We start from the raw sequence: 25,656 nt of genomic DNA, 5'->3' as shown, positions 1-25,656 counted from the left end.
CTCTGGACCTCACTCCTCCAGGGAGGGCTGCGTACCTTAGGTTGGCTCCCGCCTGGCCAGCTGAGAAGCTCCGCTGCTCCCAAAGGTGGCTTTTTTCCTCTCTGGCCGGAGTTACTGCCTCTTATGCTTTTGTCAGGACTGTCCCTTGTCGTGGGGGTTCTTTTTATCCAGTTTTCAGTTTTCAATCCAGGGTGATTCTTCCCAAAATTGTTGTAATCTGGTTGTGTTCATGGGAGGAGGCGAGTTCAACGTCTGCTCACAGGGCCATCTTGACGAGAACTCCATACTCTCATTTTTAAAAGAGAGTGCAATATGACATCATGTTTTCGTGCAGCCCAGCGAGGCAAGCCCTGCAATTTAGACCTCACAAAAACTCAACGTTAGTAGCAGTCATTCTGATTTTTCTGGTACTGCCAGCCATCAAAATTTATAATTCAATAAAGAAAGAAAACACTAGGACAGCACTATTTATGTGGAGCTAGGGTGATAATTATAAAAATAAACTCAAGCCAGATCTTTCTGGAAAATAAAACAGTACTACCTGGACATTCAAAGGCCCAATCTGAGAGACAATAGAGATGTAGGAAGTTGTTTGTGCCTCTTCCAAAGCCAAGGTGCTGTTGAGCTGATGTGAACAGGACTATGAGGAAAGTTTCAGGTTAGAAAAGAGCAGACTCAGAAGGCATGCTGATGTTGCAACACCACCTGCAGGCTAGAGAGCCTGCTTCCATTTCTCCAAGGCTTTAGTGACAAAGCTGATAACTCAGACCAGAAGGCGAGAAAGCCCTTGAGCAGAGTGGTGGAGGGAAGAAGATATAGTGAAAACTCTCTACAAAGTGTTATTGTCAGATTTTCACTCTGTTCTCATTTTGTTACAAAGTTTCTTTTGATCCTGGGAGAAAGGGATTTGGCTTCAAAGCCACTTGAGTAGAGGAAAGCAATTTTGTAGAAGAGATGAGAAGTGCCATGCTTTAATTCAGATTCCTGCTTCATCATCCATGTCTCAGGGTAACTGGTGAGGGTCATCTCAGGCCCTGCCCACCATGTGTTGAGGGGCTTAGGAACCTGTCATAGACACTGGGATGTGCTGCCCACGTCCACCTTCAGGAAAGACTTATTGCCCTGCCACTGGGAGTACTGTTACTGGATGGTCTCCATCTGTCTGCCCCATCAGGGCTGCCTCAGCTGCAAACAAACACCTGGGCAAGGTCACATCCTCCCCAGAGGGGTCCAAATACAATAACCAACTGAGTCCAGAGTGTAAAGGCTGAGCCATTTTGGCACAAGGAAGTTCATCTCTGATGGGTTTTTCTAGCTCCAGCAGTCTCCATGGGGCTGTTTTAGACTCTTGTCAGGTATGCACCAAATCTCTCTCCTCTTCTGCCTGCTCCTGCTTCCTTCCCCTCCCATTCAGAGGTATGATTCCCAAGGGTTCCCTCTAAAATACATCCTGCCCTTTTAACTCCAACTCACAGCCTGCTTGTCTAGAACCCAACCTGAGACAGAATCACGTAGATTTATTGTACAACACACACAAACACATTTTTTAAATCAAAGCAATTTTCTTAAGCAAAATTTATTTTGTATTCTCCCCAAGGATAATCCCAAGAATTATCCATAAAATAATGCCTCTTCCCCTCCTACTTTCTCCTCAAAAACGCTCTTTAAAGCCAAATAGAGTTTGCATTGTTTTGATTCATACCCTTTTGGAGTTCCTGTCCCTCAAGCCAGGATGGACACTCCCTGCCCTGATCTACCTGGCAGACTCCTCTTCATTGAAGGCAGAGATTTTTGGTGATTCAGATGAACTATCTTCTCACAGGGAGTGTATTATCCACCCCTGCCTCCACCTCTATGAGCAGACCCATTGTGATGCGTCCTGATGACCTGATTATTGCCACTCTCCCCTCTAGTGGTTTATTGTGGCAAATATAGCGTCTAATTTATCTTTGTATCCTTGAGCCTAGTGCAGGTTCTCTGCTATATTTAGCATTCAATAAATGTCCGGTGAATTAATGAAAGTGAATGAATGCAGAGTTCCAAATGCTGGCCCTTCCACCAGTAGCATTATGGTTTTATGCAAGTTATTTCTGAGTCTCAGTTATTCCTTCTGCCCACTAAACTTACTATCAATAACTCAAAAATCAGTTGTAAAACTTGAATATGGCAATGGATGTTTCCTTCTCCCACTTGGAATTTCCTATTCACATTTATTAAATAAGAGTTGCAAGCAAAAAACCATTTCAAATGGAAAAGGGTTTGTTTCCCCAGCTCAGTAGGATAATGAGGCACTCCTTTGCCTGGAAATTTAGGAGATTTGACATTTAAAGGACACATTCAATTGGAGTAATAGCTCCCAGGAGAGGGATCGTGCCCCACGCTGTGATTTGCACAAATCAGCAAAAGTGTCCCCACATGATAGTATATCTGATGTATGAATGCCTCAAAAGTTGGCATAGGGCCTTTATAAAAGGGGAAATTACAACTGCCCTTGTCTTAGCAACCAACTCCAAAGGTAAAAGGACTTTCAAAATCACATTTTCGCATTGTTGTATGGTACACACAAGCTTGCTTTGGAAGTGTTTATTGTTGGATTCATATTTTAGTTGCTATTATTTTCCCTGTACTCTGGTTGATGAAGATGAACTTTCTTACGGAGAATCCCATAAGACCTGGTAGTGACGGTATGTGCTCAGACAAGAGATGGACCCTCCATTTGTGATTCAAGGATACTATAAGTTTCATGAAGTAAATTGAAAGCTAACAACATCCATCACACATTTGCAGTGCCAGGTGAGCAGTCATGGTCCTCAGCTACTGCCTTCCTCTTGGCCTGTGCTCTGAACAAAGCAGCAAAACACCAAACCATGTTCCATACATTTTAATTCAAACAATTTTCTTAAGCTAACTTTATTCTTTATTCTCCCGGTTATCAGCCTCCTCCTTTCTTACTTCCTTGTCCAAAAGACTGTTTAAAGGCCAGTAGGTTCTCAGAGTGGCATTTGCATCATTTTGCTGGATTTGGGAGGAGGTGTTGCAGGTTGTCTGATCCAGCCCTTCCAATTGTCACAGTGTCCTTCTTTCTCTTTTTTCTCACATCCTTGTTTTGACACAATTCATTTAATAAATACTTTCTGAGGCCATACTCTGTTATCAGCCCTGGGCTAGGCAATGGGGAAGCGAAAATGAATAAGACCTGTTCACTATTTAAGGAGTATAGACTAGGAGGAAGAGAGACTTTAAGATAGGCCCTTTATAATGTGGCATATGGGGTGTATATCCAAGGGGGAAGAGCAGGGCAAAGTGGATGTGGCTTGAGTTCCAGACTCTCTGTCTTATACATTGTGTGATGATTCCCTGCCTCTCTCTTCCTTATCTCATGGAAATAACGTTAACATGTGTCTCAGTTCAGTCTCTAAGGGAATCTGTCCTTAGAAGGCAATCTGGGATGTGTGTGCACACTTGGTGTGTAGAAAGCATCTCTCTCACTTGGTTTAGCCAGTCACTACTTATTCAGGTTTCTGGGAGAACAACTGAAGCCCAAATGTCCAAACCTCAGGGAGACCAATACTTTCCTCCTTCACTGCCTATGTAGGTGCCTACAACTGGCCGCTTCCTACAGAAGCCTCAGGAGCTTATACTCCCTGATACCTGCTACATCTACACTGCAACGGAGCCTTGCTTTAAGCTCAGGTCTGTCTTAAAATAGTGCAATGGTACTCCTCTCAACAACAGGGTCAGATATCCTTCGCTTTCCATTCCCCATCCTATCCTCCAAACTCTTTTTTATCAGGGATCCTTCCCTCCCCGCCTTTCATCCCCATATCCCTTCCCAGAGAAATTAATTCATCAAACATATAGGGGTTAGGACTGAAGGCCAGATTTAGGTATAGGCTCACTAACTGCTCACCTACATGATCTTGAATAAGAAATAGTTCCCACTAGAGGAGCCCCAATCTAGAAGCTATAGTGGAGGGCAGTGGATGGATTAAATATATGTGAGTTTCCATTTCTTTTGACAATACCTCCAGTATCCTGGGGCCCCTTATGTCTATAGCTTTCCCGTTCCTCCAGAGCATGCTGTCTAATGTGTTAGCTCTGGTTCCATCATTTTTTGTCCATTTGTCTACTCACCCTCATTTTTTCTCCTCCCTTCTCTTCAGCAAAGCTTCCTTGCTTCCTTCCTCTTATTCCTGAAGGCCATTTAACTTCCGTGGGTGCCTGTATTCTCAGCTGGAAAATGTAGATGATAATGTGTCCAGTCTGCTTCATATTTATAAAAGGCGGAAAGCCTTGTAAATATTTTTTTATTATTATTATTAATATAACTTGTTCCAGTCATTGTGCATTGTGGGATCAAAACCTTTCCATCACAGTTTTATGCTTTCTAATAATAAGCACCACCATTTTAACTAATACTGTTAGTATGTGTTAAACATAATCTTCAAAAAGGTAAAATCATGCGTCTTGGGAAAATAGAAAATGAACATGAATCAGAGATTTTCTTTAACTCATTATTTAGTGAGGAAGCCAATAAGATTCTATGAGCAGTTCAGAGAGCATCTGAAAAGCTAGGATAGGTACAGGTAATTTAATAAGAATAAAAACATTAGGATAAAACCGGCTTAAATAAAAAAACTATTGTTCAACAAGCCATCTTCGGAGTTACCTGTTATACTGGAAAGAAATTATTTGCCTCGCTATGGGTTAAATATCATCTATGATTTTTGCCTTATTCCCAAGTTTTGGCTAATTTTTCTGACAAGAGAGAGTTGCTACTGACATTTGATGATGTGTCTCTAGTCACACTGCAGCATCATGTCCGAAAAGGAAGCCGGGATGAGAAAGAGTCTCAAAGTGATTACTGCACAAATACATCAAAATGTGTTGACAATGTTAACGGATTGGATTGTGAGAACTGGTTGGCCCTGAATTGCCATTGCTCTATCCTTTTAGTAAATCGTAGTCTCCTTTGTATTTCCGAGTCTCTTGGCTTCACCCATAAAATCACTCTGAGCCACGTGAGACTATTAGGGAAAATTCTTAAAGCTCATAATTACAGGTTTTTACTGTATCTACTTTTTTTTTCAATGAGTCTGTCGTTCAGCTGCTGGGGGAATGTCTGTTCTTGGCAATGCCATCCTGGAGAAAAACTAATCAGAAGATTGCCAGGGGCGCTGGCATCCAGTAAATCCTGACACTACTGCCAGCTGGGCAATGACTTGGCCAGGCAGCCCGTCTGGAGGATGAAGGTAGATCCTCCAGTTGATTCTAGGGAAGAAGTCTGTATAGTATCTCTTATCCAGTTGCTCTCGCAAGGAGGGTGGCAATCCCTCCTCTTTCTCAGGAGTCTTCCGTAACTCTTCTCCTTTAAGGCTGTTTATGATAGTGATCTTATCAGTGATTTTTCATCTTCAAAATCATTGGGAGAAGGAGCATTGTGAGGTGTAACTTGGCTTTGATCTTTGTGAGTTGGGAGATGGTCCTTTTATTCAAATTGCTCTTGTGGTTCTTCTGGACTCTGTGATTAGGAGCAAGGGGAATTTCCTGCCCCATCATCTTGGTGTTCTTTCAGGAGTACCTCCAAGGGATGTGCAAAGCGATAATTCAGAGGATTCTGTGGCGAGACTCTTGGATCACTAAATTAGTGACCTTGAACTGCAGTGGGATTATTTCCCTGTTGCTCCACATTAGCAACAGAAATGAAGGCACAATTCAAGTGCTTGCTTGTATCTTTGCCTCCTCATGAATTGTAGATAATAACCAAATAGAGATTTCCATAGAATGCACACATAGGACTCTGTCTGGGCAACATGTTGTGCCCTGACACCATTCTTCTCAAAAGAAGGCAAATATTTATTTTTGGCCTGTAGTCTTGGAAAAAACAATCTCTGTGCAGAAAACCCAAGAAACAAGATGAATATTCCATACACACTCCAACCCACACACAGACACAAACCTGCCGATGCTGGGAAAGTCATTCCCTAATATTCACATACCACAAGGATTCATAAAGGGTTTTACAGATATACACAATTCTGTAGTAAGGAGTTTCTTTTGAAACTTGATAAATAAATTATTTCTTAAATGACTTTTAGAAAAAGGAGACCAACAGCATTATGCACAATATACATAATAAATAAAAAGATTTAATTGTATAATCAATACACAAATAGGTGTTCACTATAAAATTATTCAATAATACATCTTAGTACTCTTCTTAGAGGTAACTGTTATTAGCACAGCATGTGACTTTCCAGACGTCATTTGAGGTACTTACATCCATCGAAGTCCCCTTAGGAAACACTGTACAATATTATTATTTGTGGATATATTTACACAAACAATATACATGTATGTATTATGCTACAGCTTGTTGCTGTTTTATTGTTTGTTTTTGTTTGCTTTTTTACTTAACGTATACTGTGGGAAATTCATCATGTCAATATAAATTGTACATTATTTTAAACTACTATATAGTATTTTACCTAATATTTTTAGGGGTTTTTTGTTTTATTATTTTGCTTGTTGTTACTTTTATATCTTGTATGAGTCTGGAATTTGCTTAAGGTTTTGAGTTAGGATTGTGTGGTTCCTCTTTTACCTAGTTGCTTACAACTCCAATACATATTGTAATGTATAAAATCTCTCTATCAAAAGCATGTGTTTCTGGATTTCCTACTTTGCTTCATTTATATAGTTTTTTTTCAAGCATTGCGACAATGTCACACACAGAGTATATTTTAATACTGAATAGGACGAGTTTTCCCACACAGACACACACACTTTACTCCTTTTCTTAAGACTGTGTTAAATATTCTCAATCATCTTCTTTTCTTTATGGATTTTAAAATTAGCTTTTCGTGTCCTATGAAAATATTTCTTCTTGGGCTATTGATTGGTATTTTATTGCATTAAAAAGAATAGCTATACATTACTAAATCATACAAAAGCATGTTCTATTTATTTTTTAGGAGCCAAGGTAAAATTTTGTTTTCTTTATATAGACACAGATCTTGATAAGTTATTTTTTAGGTGTTTTGCTACTTTTGTTGTTAAATAGGATTTTTTTTCTTGCTATTACATGTTCTAATTGGTCATTGCTATATAGGACAATTATTGATTTTTAGTATTGTTATTTATATCCATCCATATTCTTATACTTTCATTTTAATTGTAATAATTTGTTATTATTTTGGAAGGAGATTTTATAGGTATGCAACTATACTATGTGTGCAAATAATGAAGTATATTTAGGACTATATATAAAGCTAAGTTAAATATGTCTGGGTATAATTATCCTCCTTGCACCATTTGGGATATTTACTTAAAAATGTGGAATAAGGCCAATGATGTTAATACCTTAATGGCTCTTGATACATCTTGCTGAATTATTTTTCAAAAATTTTTCACAACATTGTTTTTTAGCAAACAAACAAGGAAATAATTTCAATCTATTGTTAACTGAATCTAAGTTATCAACAAACTCTTTTGCAGTTTTTTGAGGAGGTTTGGTATTCTGTTTAGGGTGCCGCAATTTGTAGTGAAGCTTAAATCAGAAGATGCCTCTGAAGAACAATATATAGAAGGTGCTTTATAAGAATGTAGTTTGAGTTCAAATTTACTATTACTGTCATTCTTTTATCTTTTGGACATCCAGTTAGTATCATATGTGCTATTTCATAATATGTGTTTATTGATTCATGAGCAAGAAATCACTCTATCTGGCAAAACTTAACTAGATGTGTGCCTTGCCCTAAATGAAATCACATTTTGGAATTAAAGTCTTTAAGATTTCCTGCTGGTACCAAGATTCTGCCAGTTGACGGGGCTGAACAAAAACAGCAGATAACTGATGGTTAGTGTATTTCTTTTTATTTGTCATGTATACGCTAAACCTGCTGCCACTTTGGAATTTGAAATCTAGGTGGTAAATGCATCTGTACTTCAGTGGGCTATTGACTTTAGGCAAAGTAGTTCATATAGAAAACAGTTACTCCAAGTTCGAGGACAAAAAAAAAAAGAAAGACAGGGAAGTAGTGCTACACTGCTTATTTTTGTGAAACAGCAGACTGACTTGACACATGCAGTGTTGTTCTAGGAAAAAGGTGCTGCACAAAGGATTTTTCCTTGAGTAATTGTGGGAAAGAGAGCAGGCACACGTGAGAGAATAGAAGCTCTTGCACTTGAGTTCAGAAAATGCACAAGGAATTGAGATGTTTCTCTGGAAGCAATGAGCATTTGTCGAGATGACACATGGAGGTTTTCTGAGACAGGCTTAGAATAATGATAGTAACGTTTTTAAGAGTTGATTCATCCACAGTCCAAGGAAACATCATCATAATGAACATGCTTGATATCAAGGGCCAACTGAAGAGTTTCATACAAAATTGCTTCTCGCTAGGCCAGCCAACAAATGGTGTCAGTTGTCAAGAAGAGTGATAAGAAAGCCAAGAAGATAAATGTGTACGTCTATATTACTACTTGATGAAAGAAACTAAGTAAGAGACCAGAGGAAGAAAGTAGAATCACCTAGTTGTAGTACTGACCCAAACTCACTAATCAAATAGTTCATTTTAGGATTTTAGGGCTTTGAAGGGCAAGAGATGCCAGTCTGACTCCTGGCTCTGCCACCTAAGTCTGATTTTTGACTCTGACCAGAGTAATCTCTCTGACACTGTTTCCTCAACTATGTAATGTGAATAATATGAAGAATACCTTCTTTCTCATTGAGTTTTCAATGAGATAATTATAAAGTCTCTAGCATACAAAAAATATTTTTTTAATTGAAGTATAATCAACATACAATATTGTGTTCATTTCAGGTTTGTAGACATTGTCTACATTACGAAATGGTCACCATGACAAGTCTAGTAACCATCTGTCACCACAAGTATTTGAAAATATTTTATTATTATTTTTTTTAGGATTAGGGGCACCAACCTAATTCTCAGTTTGCAGATGAAGTAGGAACTTCAAAATAAATGATTTTCAGTTGCTTTAAGAATAATGGTACATTTTGTTGTTGTGGTTCCTCCAAACTTACAGTAAACTCTAGACAAGATGCACACAAGTAGAGAGAAAAGTATGTGAGAGCAGCAGTTGAAAATCAAATACCTGCAAGGGCCAGAATGGTAACATGAATGAATGAAGTGGTCCTGGTTGAGAGTGTAGCCCAGTGGAGAGTACATGTCTTCTTAAAGGAACTGACCCCAGGGCCACTGAGCTGTGTCAGGCAGGAAAACAGGCTCATTGTTAACAGACCATCTGAAGTTTCAGTGGAAGACTTACTAGAAGTTTTAAAATATTTCCTGTTTATAAAAAAATTGATGACTAATTAAAATAAATACTGGATAGGCAGAAAATATGTGACTAAGGAATGTATGTATATGAGTGCAGGTGTGTGGGTGTGAGTGCAGGTGTGTGTGTATGTGTATGTGATTACAGAGTAGGGTGAGCAGTGGAGTGCGTGGGGGAGGTAACATACCACGTAATCACAAAGTACATGAAGAGGTCTGAAGTCAAGGTGGACAATGGGGCATTGAGGAGGCGTTAATAGTTCAGAATGCCTGGTGCACTGACACCACAGCAGGGAATATGAGAGGAGGACCATGGAGAAATAAGTGGAGGCCAGATCTTTCATTCTATCCCAGCTGTGTTAAGGATTTGAGCTTACTCCTCAGGACAATGACTAGTCTCTGAAGGGCATCAAACAGGAATGGCAGAATCAAATGTTCACGTTTGGTTGATCTCTCTGATTACAAAATGATGAAAGAGCCAGAGTTGAGGATAGGAAGATCATTTAGAAGGTTGTTGCAGGGATTCAAGTGGGGCTGAGGAGGATTGCCCTAAGACCAGTGGTTCTGGGTGTGGAAAGAAGCAGGTGGATCCAGAGATATCTGGGAGAGCAAATCCACATAAAGAAAAAGAAACCTAACTTCTAGTGTTTCTCCCTTGTAAAGAATAAAAAGCAGTCAGGTGGAAAGTGAAATTTAGTTCACTGCGCAGTTTAGTTCATAGTTCATCATGTCATCGTGTTTTGTCAGAATCTGAGATTTGAAATGATCCCCTTGTTTGGGGTCATTCTCACCGTAATCTATATGTCTCAAACCTCAAGGACACATTGCTGCCAGAGAAACCGCCCCAGCCACCACCGTCTCCATTTATAAACATGTTGACTAAGTCACACATAAGAAAATGCGCAATAGATCTTGCATTCTCCACCTCTGCTAGAAGAAAAATGCCACTAACAAGATATATGAAGAATTATTCAACTCCACCACAGGGAGTGACTACAAAATAAGGGAAAAAAATAAGACAAAACATTTGACTACATAAATCCTCCCCTCCTTATTCTACGCAATCTCTAGGAAAGAAATAATGAACCTTCCTCTATTATCTGCTTGTATTTATAATTGATTTATCTTGTGGTTAAAAGGAGATTTACTCACTAAAATTGAGACAGACAGGAGAATGCAATTTTGGTTTGACCTCCTGGCTCGCTCACGTATCACTTATCAGAGCAGAAAATACAATGGCGTTTTATCATTAGTTCAGAATAAGAGATTAAATTAATCCTTTAGGAATGTTCTGTCTCAGTCTTTAGATGCCTCCGGTGACTGCCTTACATATATTTATGGGTCTGATGACCTGATGTGATTCAGGGGAGGCAGAATCCTCCCTACTCCCACCGTATACTCCCACCATCTTCATATCCAATTATTTTCTTATCCATCCTGCCAGGCTGGCTAATAACAGAAATTCTTTAGGTTAAGTATTCATTTCTTTAACTTGCAGCTTTTTTCCTGTTTAACGTCTATATTTTTGATCTGAGACAACAGATTTGGAATTAACATCTGTATCCACCTTGGTGATATATACTTGGTGATATATACTTGGTGGTATATACTTTGACCTGTTCATTTGCTAGACCAAGATTTAATAAAGTTGCAGCATGTGGGACTAGAAATGAATGAGGTTCAGAAAAGAGAGATGACATATACAGAAAGTAAATGACAAGTCAGTCCTGCCCTTGTCTTCTAATGCACTTTCTCCTCCTCTCCATTAGTACACCTGTAGACCTTGAAGAACTGAGTGTGTCCTCCATTTATCCATGACTGTAGATTTGAGCCCAAAGCACTGGCTTTGGAATAGAATTTGTGTGCTTTAATGCAGGGCGGATTTGTGTCTTCTCTGGGCTCTCCCAGAATTCCCAACACAAAATAAATATCTGCTGATGGGATTTAGCTTAATTTCTTGGTTTGTTGTCTCTCAGTACACATTTTTTTGATATCAGAGGTTTAGGCTGGTAGAATCTCAGATTTCAGTAGTAAAAAAATATTCAGTCACTTTGAATCGACTCTGTTTTTGAATAATTTGCAATGAGCACTGCAAATCTCTCTGAAATCTTGAGGCTGTACCTTCAGCAGAAAGTTGGGTTACAATCCTCTTCTGTATTCCAGAAGGAGAAATTTGACTTCCAAAGAATAATGTGAATGTAATCTCTAGAATCAATGAGCGTATATATATATATTAGCAACCTACTGGTTCTAGCCATTCTGAAGGCTCAAGAGGAGAGATAGCAAAGAGCAGTGGTTCAGGGTATAATGTATTCCATAATCTTAGCTAAGCCTTACTATAAACACATTAAATAGACCTGCTCTTATTTTACAGATCAAGTAGCTGATGCTTAGGATATTCAATGGTCAGTATGGCTAATTGGGTTGTGAGGTAGAGTTTGACTCCATGTCTGTCTGGTCCTAAAGTCCACCCGCTTTCTAGTACATTGCCGTGTGCTGCAAAAGCTTTACAAAATTTGTTGAAGTTTTCTAACTTGATGCACATAACAGCTTGCTTCTAACTTTGCCAGAAGGGGCAGTATCATTCTGTGCATTCTACTTCAGATAAACATCTGCTGTAGACCAAGAACAGTTTTATCTCATCTGAAAGAAACATGGCCACCTGAAGTTTCTATCTTAAACATGTAATGTGCAGGATTCCACATAAACTATCGTCTTTTTAATTTTTTTGTGATGAGGAAGATTCACACTAAGTTAATATCTGTTACAAATGTTCTTCTTTTTGCTTGAGGAAGATTCACCCTGAGCTAACACCTGTGACAATCTTCCTCTATTTTGTATGTGAGTCGCCACCAACGAGTGGCATGGGTCTGCGCCCTGGGAACTGAACCTGGGCTGCCAAAGTGGAGTGCGCTGAACTCAATCACTAGGCCATGGTGCTGGCCCCTATAGTCTTTTTTCATTTTTTTTGAAGTGGAGAGGTGGGTTTTCCAGCCTGGAAAGACATGCAATTTTCCCAGGCTCTTTGAATTCCTAATTCTCACTGGAAACTTTAATGGAAAAGTCCAACAGAGCATGACAATAGAACAATAGTTAACTGTTACTAATGCTGATAGTAAACCTAAAAAATTTGAACCCTATAGTCTCTTAGGTTTTTTCTTTTCTTTTTCACCATGTAGGGGGAACATCATCAAGACAGAAGGGCTTCCTGGGTTGCATACGTTCCTTACACTTGAATGGGCAGAAACTTGACCTGGAAGAAAGGGCAAAGGTCACGTCTGGAGTCCGGCCAGGATGCCCAGGCCATTGCAGCAGTTACGGCAGTATCTGCCACAACGGGGGCCAGTGTGTGGAGAAGCACAGTGGATACTTCTGCGACTGCACCAATTCACCATATGAAGGGCCCTTTTGCAAAAAAGGTACAGTAGGAACTTCTGCTTTTCCACCGTGATGTGTTGTAGGCCTACAGGCAGTGGTCAGTTGTAGGATACCTATGCCCTGAGTAATCCCTCAGTTCCCCTATGTTTAGACACTCTGTATGGTTCCTCGACATAACATACATTCACTAGCACTGTGTGTGGACTCTGGCAGCATGGTTCATCTGGGTGGATGATAACAGGGCCACATGCTCTCTGTGGCTGAAAGTCAGCTGAGTACTGTGAGAGGTGAACTCTCATTCCTGTTCTATCAGAGGGATAATGGCGGGGTGCAGTAACCTTTCCAGTTCCATTGTTCCTTCCACAAATACAATAAAAAATATTATAGAATCTATCCCTGGAGGAAGCTTAGAGTCCCTTAAGCCATCTTAAATCATGTTTACAATAGAGGGAGTGTGCATAAGTTAGTAAAATCAATATCAAGTATCTAATAAAATTTATGTATCACGCAGGTGACATGAGTGGCATGACTGAGGCTTTAAAAGCTCTGCCTGGAGATTCACATTTAGTTCATCGGGGCCTGAAAATGGAACACAAGGGTCAAAATTCCTACTCCAGGGCCTTTCCACATCTCCTCCTAATTTTATGAATTCATTGCATTGACAAATGCAAAGCTAACCATGAAGGATATATATGTTGGACAAGGAATGATTGTCAGTGTGTAAATTCTTTAGGTAAATTCAAGATAACTCTACAAACTATAAAATCTCACTATTCAGTATAAATAAGTAGCATTTTTCAAATAGAGGGGCAAAAGATTTGGTCTCCTATAAATCTTGGCAGAATTTTAAAGCTTATTTTATTGATGGAAAAAAAGTTTGTTGAGCAAATAATGTAAGCAATATTTCAAAAGCAGCATTTAAACTATTAAAATAAAATGTTTTAAACTCTTTGAAACACCATTTACATACCAACAATTATGGCAATTGTAAATAATTTCCGTCAATTCGTTAAAGCACATTTCCCAAGCACCTCTACCAAGCAATGCTTTATTTAGTCCAACTTACTGTTGAAACTTAAAAACAGTAGAGAAAAAAGCTCTTAGTGTTATCTGTGAAGGCCTCTGTAATTTAAGCTCTTAGTTCCTTTGCATTGTCCTCTCAAATTAGTTTGAATTACTTACTTGTTATTCCTGGGAAGCATTGTGCTCCTTGGGAGAAAATTAATGGTACAAATTTTGGGGCCAACAGAGTGTTGGGCCCTGCCTGGGAGCTTGAAATAAAGTTGGTCCCATCCCAGTAGGCTCTTAACGTGAGCTAAGACAAGGAAAGTGCTACTGGATTGTCACACTGGGGATGTCTCTGAATAACTTTCCCTGAAAAATTGATGCTACCCTGAGACTGGGCCCACATGCTGGAAGCAGCAAATGCAGGATAAACACTACCAGGCCCAGTCAGTAAAGTATTCTAACATTGTTTTACAGGCTCTATACCCAAGTCTTCTGTTTGGAAAATAAGGAACAATAGACCTCTCTGCATTTCTCCAGAGACATTGTTCAAATATCTCGTAGATCATGTTGTTCCAGATTCAGCCTAAGTTTTCACTAATTTCTTTCTCTGAAACAGGTCCTATTAATTATCTTGTGTCTATGCCACTGTGTCTTATGACTGCATTCATTGAAATCTCCTTGGTGTTCTCTTTCCACTTTTTATTTTGATCTATAAGCAAAATAGATAAATATGTGATTAGCCTTTTCAGCTTGCTTCATACTTCACTATTTCCAAATTTTTTCCCCTATCTCATAAATCTCAAGGAAAGGATTCTCTTTATATTCATCAGTTGCAAAGTATATAAGATGAAGCTTTTAACCAAGTCTTTTAGCCATGCCAATTGCCTTTGGGAAATGCGGCTTGGAATTGAAATGGGAGCTATTAGCTACAAGATGGTCCTGAAAAAGTGTGCTATCTATTGGGGTAGTCTTGTATGCTAACTTACTATGGCATGCATCTTTTAGGGTGTGCAAATACTGGAAATATCTGGGGTGGAATTAGGGACATTTGTCCATTACCAATGCCTGGAATAGAACTATGGTCCATTGACCCACTTTCTGTTTCTAATTATTTTACAAAGGAATAGTAATCATAATATTAGCTAGTAATTATTGACTACAACATTAATTCCTATCCCCAATCTAGCAGGGAAGACAGTAATATCTGCATTTAACATATAAGGACATTAAAGGTCACAGAGGTTTAATGACTTGCTAATAAATGTCAGAGCTGGAGGTCCATCTAGCATCTTTTCTGTTCCTTTTTCCACTTTATGACCCTGATTTTATTCTGTACAGGAATGTATTTAATAGGATTCAAATATGTAGTTCTTTGTTTTGTGTGTTTCTATTTTTTTATTATTGAGATTGAATTTACATACCGTATAATCCACCCTTTTAAAATGTACGATTCAGGAGTTTTTGGCATATTCACAAAGTTGCACAACCGTTATCACTACCTAGTTTCAGAATATTTTCATCATCGCCAAAAGAACTCTTATATCCATTATCAGCTATTCCTCATTTGCCTCTTCCCCGACCCCCTGAAAACCACTAATCTATTTTCTGTCACTATGGATTTTCCTATCTGGATATTTCATGTAAATAGAAACACACAGTATGTCGTCTTTTTGTGTCTGGTTTCTTTCGCTTAATATAATGTTTTCAAGGTTCATGTATGTTGTAGAATTTTCAATACTGAATCCCATTTTATTTCCAAAAGAGTATTCCATTGTATGAATGCACCACGTTTTGTTTATCCATTGATCAGTTGATAGACATTGGGATGTTTTCATTCTTTTGGCTATTATGAAAAATGCTGCTATTAATATTCTTGTACCTGTTTTTGTATGGACTTATGTTTTCTGTTTCCTTGGGTAGATACCTAGATATGGAATTGCAGGGTCATACAGGAACTATAAGTTAAACTTTTTGTTTGTTTGTTTGTTTTTTAAATTGAGGTAAAATTGGTACATAACGTTATATAAGTTTCTGGTGTAGAACAATATAATTTGACATCTGTATGCCCTACAAAGTGATCACCTTAAAAAGTCTAGCTACCATCCATCACCATACAATTGACCCCCTTAACTCATTTTGCCCAACCCCAACTCACGTCCCCTCTGGTAGCCACCAATCTCTTCTCTGTATTTATGAGTTTGTTTTTGTTATGTTTGTTCATCACTTCTTTTTTAAGATTTTGTGTATATACATATATACAGCATCCTGTTATCCATTCATCTTTCAGTGGACACTTTAGTTGTTTCCATATCTTGGCTATTGTAAATAATGCTGTGATGAACATAGGAGTGCACGCATATTTTTGAATTAGTGTTTCCATATTTTTCAGATAAGTACTCAGAAGTGGAATACCTGGATCATATGCTAGTTCTATTCTTAATTTTTTGAGGAATCTGCATACTGTTTTCTATAGTGGCTGTATCAATTTACATTCCCATCAACAATGTATGAGAGTTCCTTTCTATCCACATCATCTCTATTTCTTTTCTTTTTGATAATAGCCATTCAACAGTGAGGTAATATCTCATTGTGGTTTTGATTTGCACTTCACTAATGGTTAGTGATGTTGAACATCTTTTCACGTGCCTGTTGGCCATCTATAAATCTTCTTTGAAAAAATGTCTATTCAGGTCCTCTGCCCATTTTTAAGTGAGTTGTTTGCTTTTTTGTTCTTGAGTTTTTGAGTTCTTTATATATTTTGGATATTAACTTCTTGCAGGATACAGATTTGCATACATATTCTCTCATTCAGTAGATTGTCTTTTTGTTTTGTTGATGGCTCCTCTTGCTGTGCAGAAGCTTTTTAGTTTGATGTGGTACCATTTGTTTATTTTTGCTTTTGTTTCCCTTGCCTTTGAGGTTATATTCACAAAAACATCACTAAGACCAACGTCAGTGATTTTGCTACCTATGTTTTCTTCTAGGAATTTTATGTTTTCTGGTCTTACACTCAAGTCTTTCATCCATCTTGAGTTAAATTTTTGTGTATGGTTTAAGATAGTGGTCTACTTTCATTCTTTTCATATGGCTGTCTACTTTCCCAAACACCATTTATTAGAGACTGTCTGTTCTCCCTTGTATATTCTTGGCTCCTTTGATGTAAATTAATTATCCATATATGTGTGGATTTATTTCTGGGCTCTTAATTCTGTTCCCTTGATTTCCGTGTCTGTTTTTATGCCAGTACTGTGCTGTTTTAATTGCTATAGCTTCGTAGTATATTTTGAAATCAGGGAGCCTGATATCTTTAGCTTTGTTTTTCTTAGGATTACTTTGGCTATTAAGAATCTTTTGTGGTTCCATACAAATTTTAGAATTATTTTTTCTAGTTCTGTGAAAAATGTCATTTGAATTTTGGTGGAGATTGCATTGAGTCTCTACATTTCTTTGAGTAGTATGGACATTTTAACAATACCAATTCTTCCAATCCATGAGCACAGAATATTTTTCATTTATTTGTATCTTATTCAATTTCTTTCATCACTGTCAATGTACAGGTCTTTCACTTCCTTGATTGAATTTATTCCTAGATATTTTACTCTTTTTGATTCAGTTGTAAATGGGATTGCTTTTTTAATTTCTCTTTCTGATAGTTTGTTATTAATGAATAGAAGCTCCACAGATTTCGGTATTTTGATTTTCGTATCCTGCAAATTTAATGAATTTGTTTATTAGTTCTAGCAGTGTTTTAGTGGAGTCTTTAGAGTTTTCTATTTACATAGTATTATATCATCAGTAAACAGCGACAGTTTCACTTCTTCCTTTCCTGTTTGACTTTTCGAGGAACTGCCAAACTTTTTCAAAGTGGCTGCTCCATTTTACATTTTCGCCAGCAATGTATGAGCATTCTTGTTTCTTCACATCCTCACCAACACTTGTTATTGTCTGTCTTTTTGATAACAGACACACTACTGTGAATGTGTGAAATCGTATCTCATTGTGGTTTTAACTTCATTTCCCTAACGACTAATAATGTTGAACGTTTTTTAATGTACTTACTAGCCGTGTGTACATCTTCTTTGGTGAAATGTCCATTCAAATCTGTGGACCATTTTTTAATTGGATTATTTTTCTTTTTGTTGTTCAGTTAGAGAAATTCTTTGTATATTCTGAATATAATTTCCTTATTAGATATATGATTTACAAATATTTTCTCCCCTTTCACTTTCTTGATAGTATCCTTTGAAACACAATAGGTTTTGATTTTGATGAGGCATAATTTATCTATTTTTTGTTGTTGTTTGTGCTTTTGCTGTTATATGTAAGACATCATTGTCTAATCCTAGGTCATGAAAATTTATGACTATAGTTTCTTTTAAAGTTTCTCTAATTTTAGTTCTTACATTTAGTCTTTGATCCATTTTGAGTTAACTTTTGTATATCATGTGAAGTAGGGGTCAACTTCATTCTTTTTTATGTGCATTTTCAGTTATCTCAGCACATTTGTGGATGTGTGCTTATCTTTAGCCCACCTCCACTGCCACCATTATCTGATGGGTCTGGGTATGGCTGCCATGGTGTTGTCACTTAAAGTTTTTGAATTAAAAAATCAGATAATATATTTGGAATTCTATTTGGAAATACATTTAGGAATCTAGAAAAATAAAACCCAATCTAATTACTCAAGGACAACCATTAAAAAGAAAATCTGATTTCTTTCTAGCTCTTTTCTTTGCGTTTAATATAGCTCAGATAATTCTGTCCATTACATTTTATATCCTGAATTTTCTTTATTTCATTTCAGAGGCAATCTTGTATAACTCATCAATTTTAATGATTGCAATGTATTCCATCTGGTGAAATTGCCTCTGTTTGTTTAACCCATTCTATCACCAGAGCATTATAACTTAGGAATAGTGGGACTCTGGCACCAGATCTGCCTATGTTCAGATTTTGGCTCACCCACAATCCACAGTGTGTGGTATGGATTGTGTAACTCAACCTCATGATTTCTTGGTTTCCTCGTCTATAAAACATGACAAATTCAGGAATCCTTTACAAAGGGCTGTAGTGAACATTCAATGAGCACTTCACAAAGAACTTGGGATAGTGCCTGGCATAAAAAGTCTCACTAAATGCTTACTGTTGTTATTGTTTTGGAATTTCACATTGTCCCAAATTTGCACATAAATAATACTGTGATAAACAAATTGATAAACATCTAATTTCCTTACTAATGGAATTTCAGTGAAAAAATAACATGTATATTTAGGTACCCTTTACCAATTGCCGAAAACTTGTAAAAAAAATTCCCTATATTTAACTTCCTGCCAACTTATATCACTTTTTTATTATAGAAAAATTAAATGATACACTGTAGTAGAGAGAAGAGTTTCAGAACTCCCAAGCACGCATCATCTAGTTTCAACAATTATCAACTCATGACCATTTTTATTTCATCTATATGCTCACGTCTGCTCCTCCTCTTTTATCATTTTGAAGCAAATTTCAGATATCACATCACTTCATCTATAAATATTGCAATATGTATTGCTAAAAGATAAGGACTCATAAAAACACGTATCCTCAGGAACACTATCATAAGAAAAATTTTATAAAAAGTTTTTAATATTATGAAATATCTACTCAGCCTTAAAATTGCCATTTGTTTCATTTATTTTTAGTTTGATGTTTTCCTAAATAAATTACAGCCTGACTGATTTCTAAGTAACCACTCGCTGACTCATTACCCAGGACTTGTCTTTATGCTTATTCTAATTCTAAATTTAATTATATTACTATTATTAAGACCAGCTGTTGTTTATTGAGTTCCTACTATGTGCCATGATTTTAGTTAATTTCTTCCAATCCTTCTACCCACCACAAGATTGAATTCATCCCTATTTATATTTGAATAACATGAGGTTGGGTGGAATTTTTGAGAGAGCTGGAGAAGGGCACAGCCAGGTTCCAGTTTCTGCGACAAGGAGACTCCACGGCTGGCTCAGAGACACATACCCTCTCCAGCATCACCCTGTCTCCCAGCTACTTCTTTTAGTGTATTCCACATTGTAAAGCCTGGTTGATGCCTAGCTTCTCTTTTAGGTCTTCTCGGGCTACTATGGCCCATGGAGGCATCCAACTCTGGGAATCATTTCCTCTGTCACTCACACATCACACTTAAGGTTACCTTCTATTGGTGTACTGTTTTAAAATGTGTGTCCTGTCTTCTCAGAATATAATCAGCACAATCCCTTCCATCAAGGAATAGCTCAAAGGATACTGCTAATATTGCTATTGTGGTCCGGGGATAGCGTGATGGCCATTGGTAATCACCTTCAAGTTAAGATTTGTCTTCCACTTATCCCAACGGTTTTGTATGTTCAGACAAATCAGAGAGCTTAAATATGATCAGAGAGCTTAAACTCTTAGATCACAAAATGTAGGAAATTTAGAAAATAATAGCCTCCAGGCATTATGCTGAATTTAGTTTTATGTTGAAATTGAAAATATCTAAACAAGAAAAATAATTAGAAATAAAGCTAGGGGAAGAGAGAGGACAAACATTTGGTAGGACATTTCTAGTTAAACAATGCTCTTCATTTTAATTTCCTGCCTTAAGTAAGAAGAAACATATGTAGTAAATATATAATAAAGAAAAAAACTGTAACATATATGCCCATATCTAATATGCAATTAATAACAAAATGCTCTAAGTTGTACTCACATTTGAACATACACACAAATATCAAATAAAAGCCATTATTCTGTTAAGTAGGAGATGGTAGCTCAAAATGCAGGCCAAATGTCCCCAAGGAAATTTGCTCAAGGAAAATGCTTGAGTCATGCTAATGATTAACTAGAGTCCTTCCTGGCACAAGTCTCTGCTGCATATCTTTGTAATCAGGAGTACTGATGTAACCTGTATGATAAATGCAAAAGACTTTCCCTGAACCTTTAGTTAAATGAACTGGTATTCCCAATCTGCTAAGCAATATGCATAAATATGCAACTTTAATTTTTTTGGCACTGCTACGGGCTGTTATAGAATTTTCACAAAGCTAGAACAAATTTGCAATAGAATTAAGAAGTAAGAGCCAGGTTTGATTATGTTCTAGGTGCCACCAATTCAATCACAGAATTTCATGGGGAATTAGGAACATTCCACGAATCATTCAGAAAAAAGAAAAGCTAATCATGCCAGTAAGGGTTCATGGAGATTGTGCTATTTTTATGGTGGAGGTGTGCTGCCAGATCTAAGCTATGCTGTTCTACGAAGAAAACTGTCCTCCATACCTTGACACTGTATAGAGGTAAAATTGAAAGTGAACTTACGGGCCGGCTCCGTGGCCGAGTAGTTAAGTTCGTGCGCTCCGCTGCGCCGGCCCAGGGTTCGGATCCTGGGCGCGGACATGGCACCGCTCGTCAGGCCACGATGAGGCGGCGTCCCAGATCCCACAACTAGAAGGACCTGCAACTAAGATATACAACTATGTACCGGGGGCGTTTGGGAAATAAAGCAGAAAAAAAAAAAAAGGTTGGCAAGAGTTGTTAGCCTAGGTGCCAATCTTTAAAAAAAAAAAAAATAAAGAAAGTGAACTTAAGAGCAGCCTTGATTGAAAAAGAGAAAATCTCAGCATTTGAATGGATGTACAGTCAATAAACAGATCTGTTTTATGAAGGAAAAAGAGATGGGTTCATGTTAAGTTCTCCTCTAATATGGAGAGTCTATGAGTTGAAATTGTGGTGAGTAACTCTCTTAAGTGCTTTACACATATCATCTCATTTATTCATACAGAAATATTGTTGAGGTAAGTGTTATGGTTCCCATTCACCAGATGAGAAAACAATCTCCACAGGGCTCACTGACTTGCCTGGGACCACACAGCTAGTATGAAATCAACTGAAGTTTCAGATCCAGTGCTGAGGCCAAACCCTGTGCTAGTTTTACTAAAGTAAAATGATAACAGTTGGAGCGAGGACATTATACGGAGAGGACTGGGTGATTTGCATGTTCCTGCTAATTGAATGTCATCAGTTTATACATGCCTCCTTTCTTCATGGTGGTGACAGAACTCTATCTAACGTATTGTGTTGTAGGAATTGTTTCCCATAGGAAGACCTATTTGCCCAGGTCTTTGTTCTTTTTTGGAACCGAATACCAATTCCTAGACATCTAAAAGATTGAGTGCATGATTTGGATACCTGCGCCTTTTCTACTGTTTCCGTGGATTTCCTCTCTCTCTTTCCATGAGTCCTCACACTTAACCCAACACCACAGAGAATTGTTGCTGCCTTCCCAATGTCCTACTCTCAGTAATTTAGATCCCACTCAAAATCTTCCTGAGGGGCTGGCCCAGTGGTGCAGCGGTTAAGTTCACATGTTCCGCTTTGGCGGCCCAGGGTTCGCTGGTTCGGATCCCAGGTGTGCACCTATGCACCGCTTGTTAAGCCATACTATGGTAAGTATCTCACATATAAAAAAGTAGAGGAAGATGGGGACGGATGTTAGCTCAGGGCCAGTCTTCCTCAGCAAAAAAGAGGAGGATTGGTGGTTGATGTTAGTTCATGGCTAATCTCCGCCCCCCCCCACCCCCAAATCTTCCTTACAGATGAGAAAAGCACAAAACCAGAACTTTTAAGATCTAAGTTTTGAAAGTAAGTATGCTATATTGGAGGCAGGGACATGTTGTTTTTGCTTCTCGAGAAATCAGCCTGGCACATGGTAGTTATTTTGCAAATACATGTTAAACTGGGCCTAAATTTAGCAATTCAAATCTGAGTTCTCTCTCCTAGCTATGCAACTTTGTCCAAGGTGCTTACCCTCTGTAAGCCTCATGTTTCTCATTTTCAAATAAGAATAATGACTTCGGCTGCTTCAAAATTACTGTGGGAAGCGTATTATATAATTCATGTAAAAAGCCTGACACAGTTCCTGGTGCATAGGAAACAATAAACAAGCTATGGTTGCTATCCTGAATAGTAGATTACATGTTTTAGTACATGTTTTCCCCTCTTATATTTTGCAGAGGTTTCTGCTGTTTTTGAGTCTGGCACTTCGGTTACTTACATGTTTCAAGAACCATACCCAGTGACCAAGAATATAAGCCTGTCATCCTCAGCGATTTACGCAGATGCAGCTCCATCCAAGGAAAACATTGCATTTAGCTTTGTGACAGCCCAGGCACCCAGCCTCTTGCTCTATATCAATTCTTCTTCTCAGGACTTCCTGGCTGTCCTGCTCTGCAAGAATGGTGAGTACTGATGGCATGAAGCCTGATGGAATGTCATACTGGGATGGAGGGACAGTGCATGCCCTCCAGAACTCTGCATAATTTCAACCTAAATTTGGTCCCATCAGGGCAGCTTATTTCCAGACCTCCAGCCAAACCCTTGATTGTACTTTACCTTTATGAGTGCAATTGGTATTCAGGGCCAGTGTCAAATCATTGCCAAAGTCTCAAATGCATTGACTTTAATCTACCTCAACTGTGTAGCAGTAATTCTTTATTATTTATTCTGCGCTGGAATCCATTAAGTGTAAAGGAGAAGATCATAAGCCTATCTGAATTTCAGAAGGACACTCGTCACATATATCCTGTCATCTTTGCTGCAGTCTCCTTTACTGAGAGGGCTGTTAAAACAACTAGCGTAAATGCAGGCTGTTTTAATAGAAGTTGATTGTCCAGGTCTTGAAGAAAAGTATTATATGTGAGTCATAACCTTGTGGAATATGGGGTTCGGTTCTAAGAATCAGATTTTGAAAAGAATATGGACAAAATGGACTATGCAAAGATTAGATTGATAAAGGAGCTGGAACCCACTTCATACAAGGAATGGTGAAGGACACCAATTTTAATAGCTGTTAGGGGAAGTCAGTTTTTTTCTCATACTACTCAATTTCACTCTGGAGTGATGAGGACTGTTGATATAGTCATGGCCAAAAACACTATGAGATCAAAATCCTAGGGGATGGAACAATGTAAGAATAGGCAAAGATGTGGACACCTTTGTAGTATGGTCTCAAAGAACACGTTCTTGTGATCGAGAATATGTCTTTCCTCCTCCTGTAATTTGCTAGTATAATAAGATGAGTCTGGGGTAGATGGACGGTGGTGGGAGGTAGGAGAAAGGAAGCCTGTGATATGCAGCACACACCATGCCCTCTCTAGACCTTAGATAGATACCCTAGATATTTCTCTTGCTCTAATTTTTCTTGGATTTATACTTCCTTGTGTCATCTTGCTTTCCAACTACTTATGACATTGAAAATAAAGAATGATGTGTGGGGCTCAAGCAAGGATCAAAACTGGTGGGCCTGTGGGTTGAATCAGGCCTGAAGTACAATAATAACAAAAATGGCTAACTCAAAGTAACAGGACTCCTTCATTCCAAGAACAAAATGGAAGGGAAGAAAAAAAGAGAGAGACTAGGATGATGACTGGTTGTTCCAAGATTATCTGGTCTTGAAGACTCTACAAGAAAAAGAAAAATGTTATGGGTTATTAGATCTTATTTATCAGCAGAACTTTGTATAATTAGGATCATTATAGTAACATTCCAGTTCATAAACATTGTCCCCATAATGTCTCTGTGAGGTCCCTAAGGCTGGCTGAGGACACTGAGTCATGGATTAACTGATTGATGTGGGCCAGCCAGCTAAGCCATGACACAGCTGTAACCAGAGGCCAGGTCTCCTAATAAGCAGCCAAGCAGTCTTTCCTGTAAAGAAAATCATCTTGCTATGACATGGTTGGATGATAATAAGATACTGACAGAGCACTAAGATGCCAGATTTTCTCCAAAGCATGTTTTGTGTATAGTTCCACAGGCACATCTGTGCCTGCCATGCCGTGCTTATGGTACAGACAATGCATAACAAGAATAACCATATCAGATCATGTATATATTACTCTGTATACTTCATTATAAATATATATATATTTTTTTCCTGGGCACTATTCTAATTAATATACACAGCATTTAATCCTCGCAGCAACCCTGTATGATTGGTGGTATTAATATACTCAGTATCTTATGATTATAGAAACTAAGGCACGCAGGCATTAAATAACTCACTTAAAATCCCATAGCAAGTAAGAAGAGCTGAGATTCATTCCTCCCTCCCAGAGTCTGGTAGTGTATTTCTTTATTCTTAACCAGAAGGGCTAAACTAATAGTGTTTATTTTTTGCAACACACAGCATTTTAAATAAGTTGAATTATTTAGCTGGCAAGGCATTCTCGAATTCTGCCCTATCCCCTATTTTCTTATACTCTGATGCTTCACTTCACTGAAAGCTCTACCTGACCCCATAGGCATTTACATTTTTTTTTCTTTTGAGAAAGATTAGCCCTGAGCTAACATCTGCCACCAATCCTCCTATTTTTTTGCTGAGGAAGACTGGCCCTGAGCTAGCATCTGTGCCCATCTTCCTCTACTTTATATGTGGGACGCCTACCACAGCATGGCTTGACAAGCAGTGCATAGGTTCATACCTGGGATCCAAACTGGTGAGCCCCAGGCCACCGAAGTGGAACGTGAGAACTTAACTGTTGTGCCACCAGGCCGGCCCCGGCATTTACATTTATTAAACCCTGGCTAAATGCAGAAAGCAAGGAGACACTTGTGCCTTGTTTACTTATTCATTTGTTTTAAGCTTAGATCTCAGTGTAAGGGTAAACGAGGAGGCCTTGAAGGTCAGTCTAACTCATGGGAAATGGGTGTTCAAACCCTGGTCAGGAATGGAGTGCCCCGCCCCCACTCAACCTCAGAGAGAATCACAGCCCCCACTCCCTACACTGCTCTAGGGAACTCTTTTCACAGTAGGCAGTGGTGGATGACTCAGTGACTTAGGATCCTGGACATTTCCTGTTGTCTCTTTCTTCCAGAGAGACACAACTGAAATATGTGCTCATTCGTTTCACTCTTGCGTCGACTCTCTGCATAATTGCTAGTCCCACTGCACAGT

At 38.3% G+C, this 25,656-nt stretch overlaps 1 protein-coding gene across 2 annotated transcripts in view; it reads left to right on the top strand.

The window, feature by feature from the left end:
• The window catches only part of CNTNAP5 (contactin associated protein family member 5), a 769,999-nt gene that overhangs the window by 658,502 nt on the left and 85,841 nt on the right, over positions 1 to 25,656 (top strand). For both annotated transcript variants that reach the window (XM_070581024.1, XM_070581025.1), the window contains 2 exons: positions 12,479 to 12,718; positions 22,715 to 22,939. In XM_070581024.1, coding sequence (XP_070437125.1) covers positions 12,479 to 12,718; positions 22,715 to 22,939 — 465 coding nt within the window. The remainder of the gene's footprint in view (positions 1 to 12,478; positions 12,719 to 22,714; positions 22,940 to 25,656) is intronic.

This window comes from Equus przewalskii, chromosome 17 (assembly GCF_037783145.1).
Source record: "Equus przewalskii isolate Varuska chromosome 17, EquPr2, whole genome shotgun sequence".
NCBI classification, from domain to species: Eukaryota; Metazoa; Chordata; class Mammalia; order Perissodactyla; family Equidae; genus Equus; species Equus przewalskii.
The sequence above is the reverse complement of the archived record's forward strand: the minus strand, read 5'-3'. Positions and strand labels throughout refer to the sequence as shown.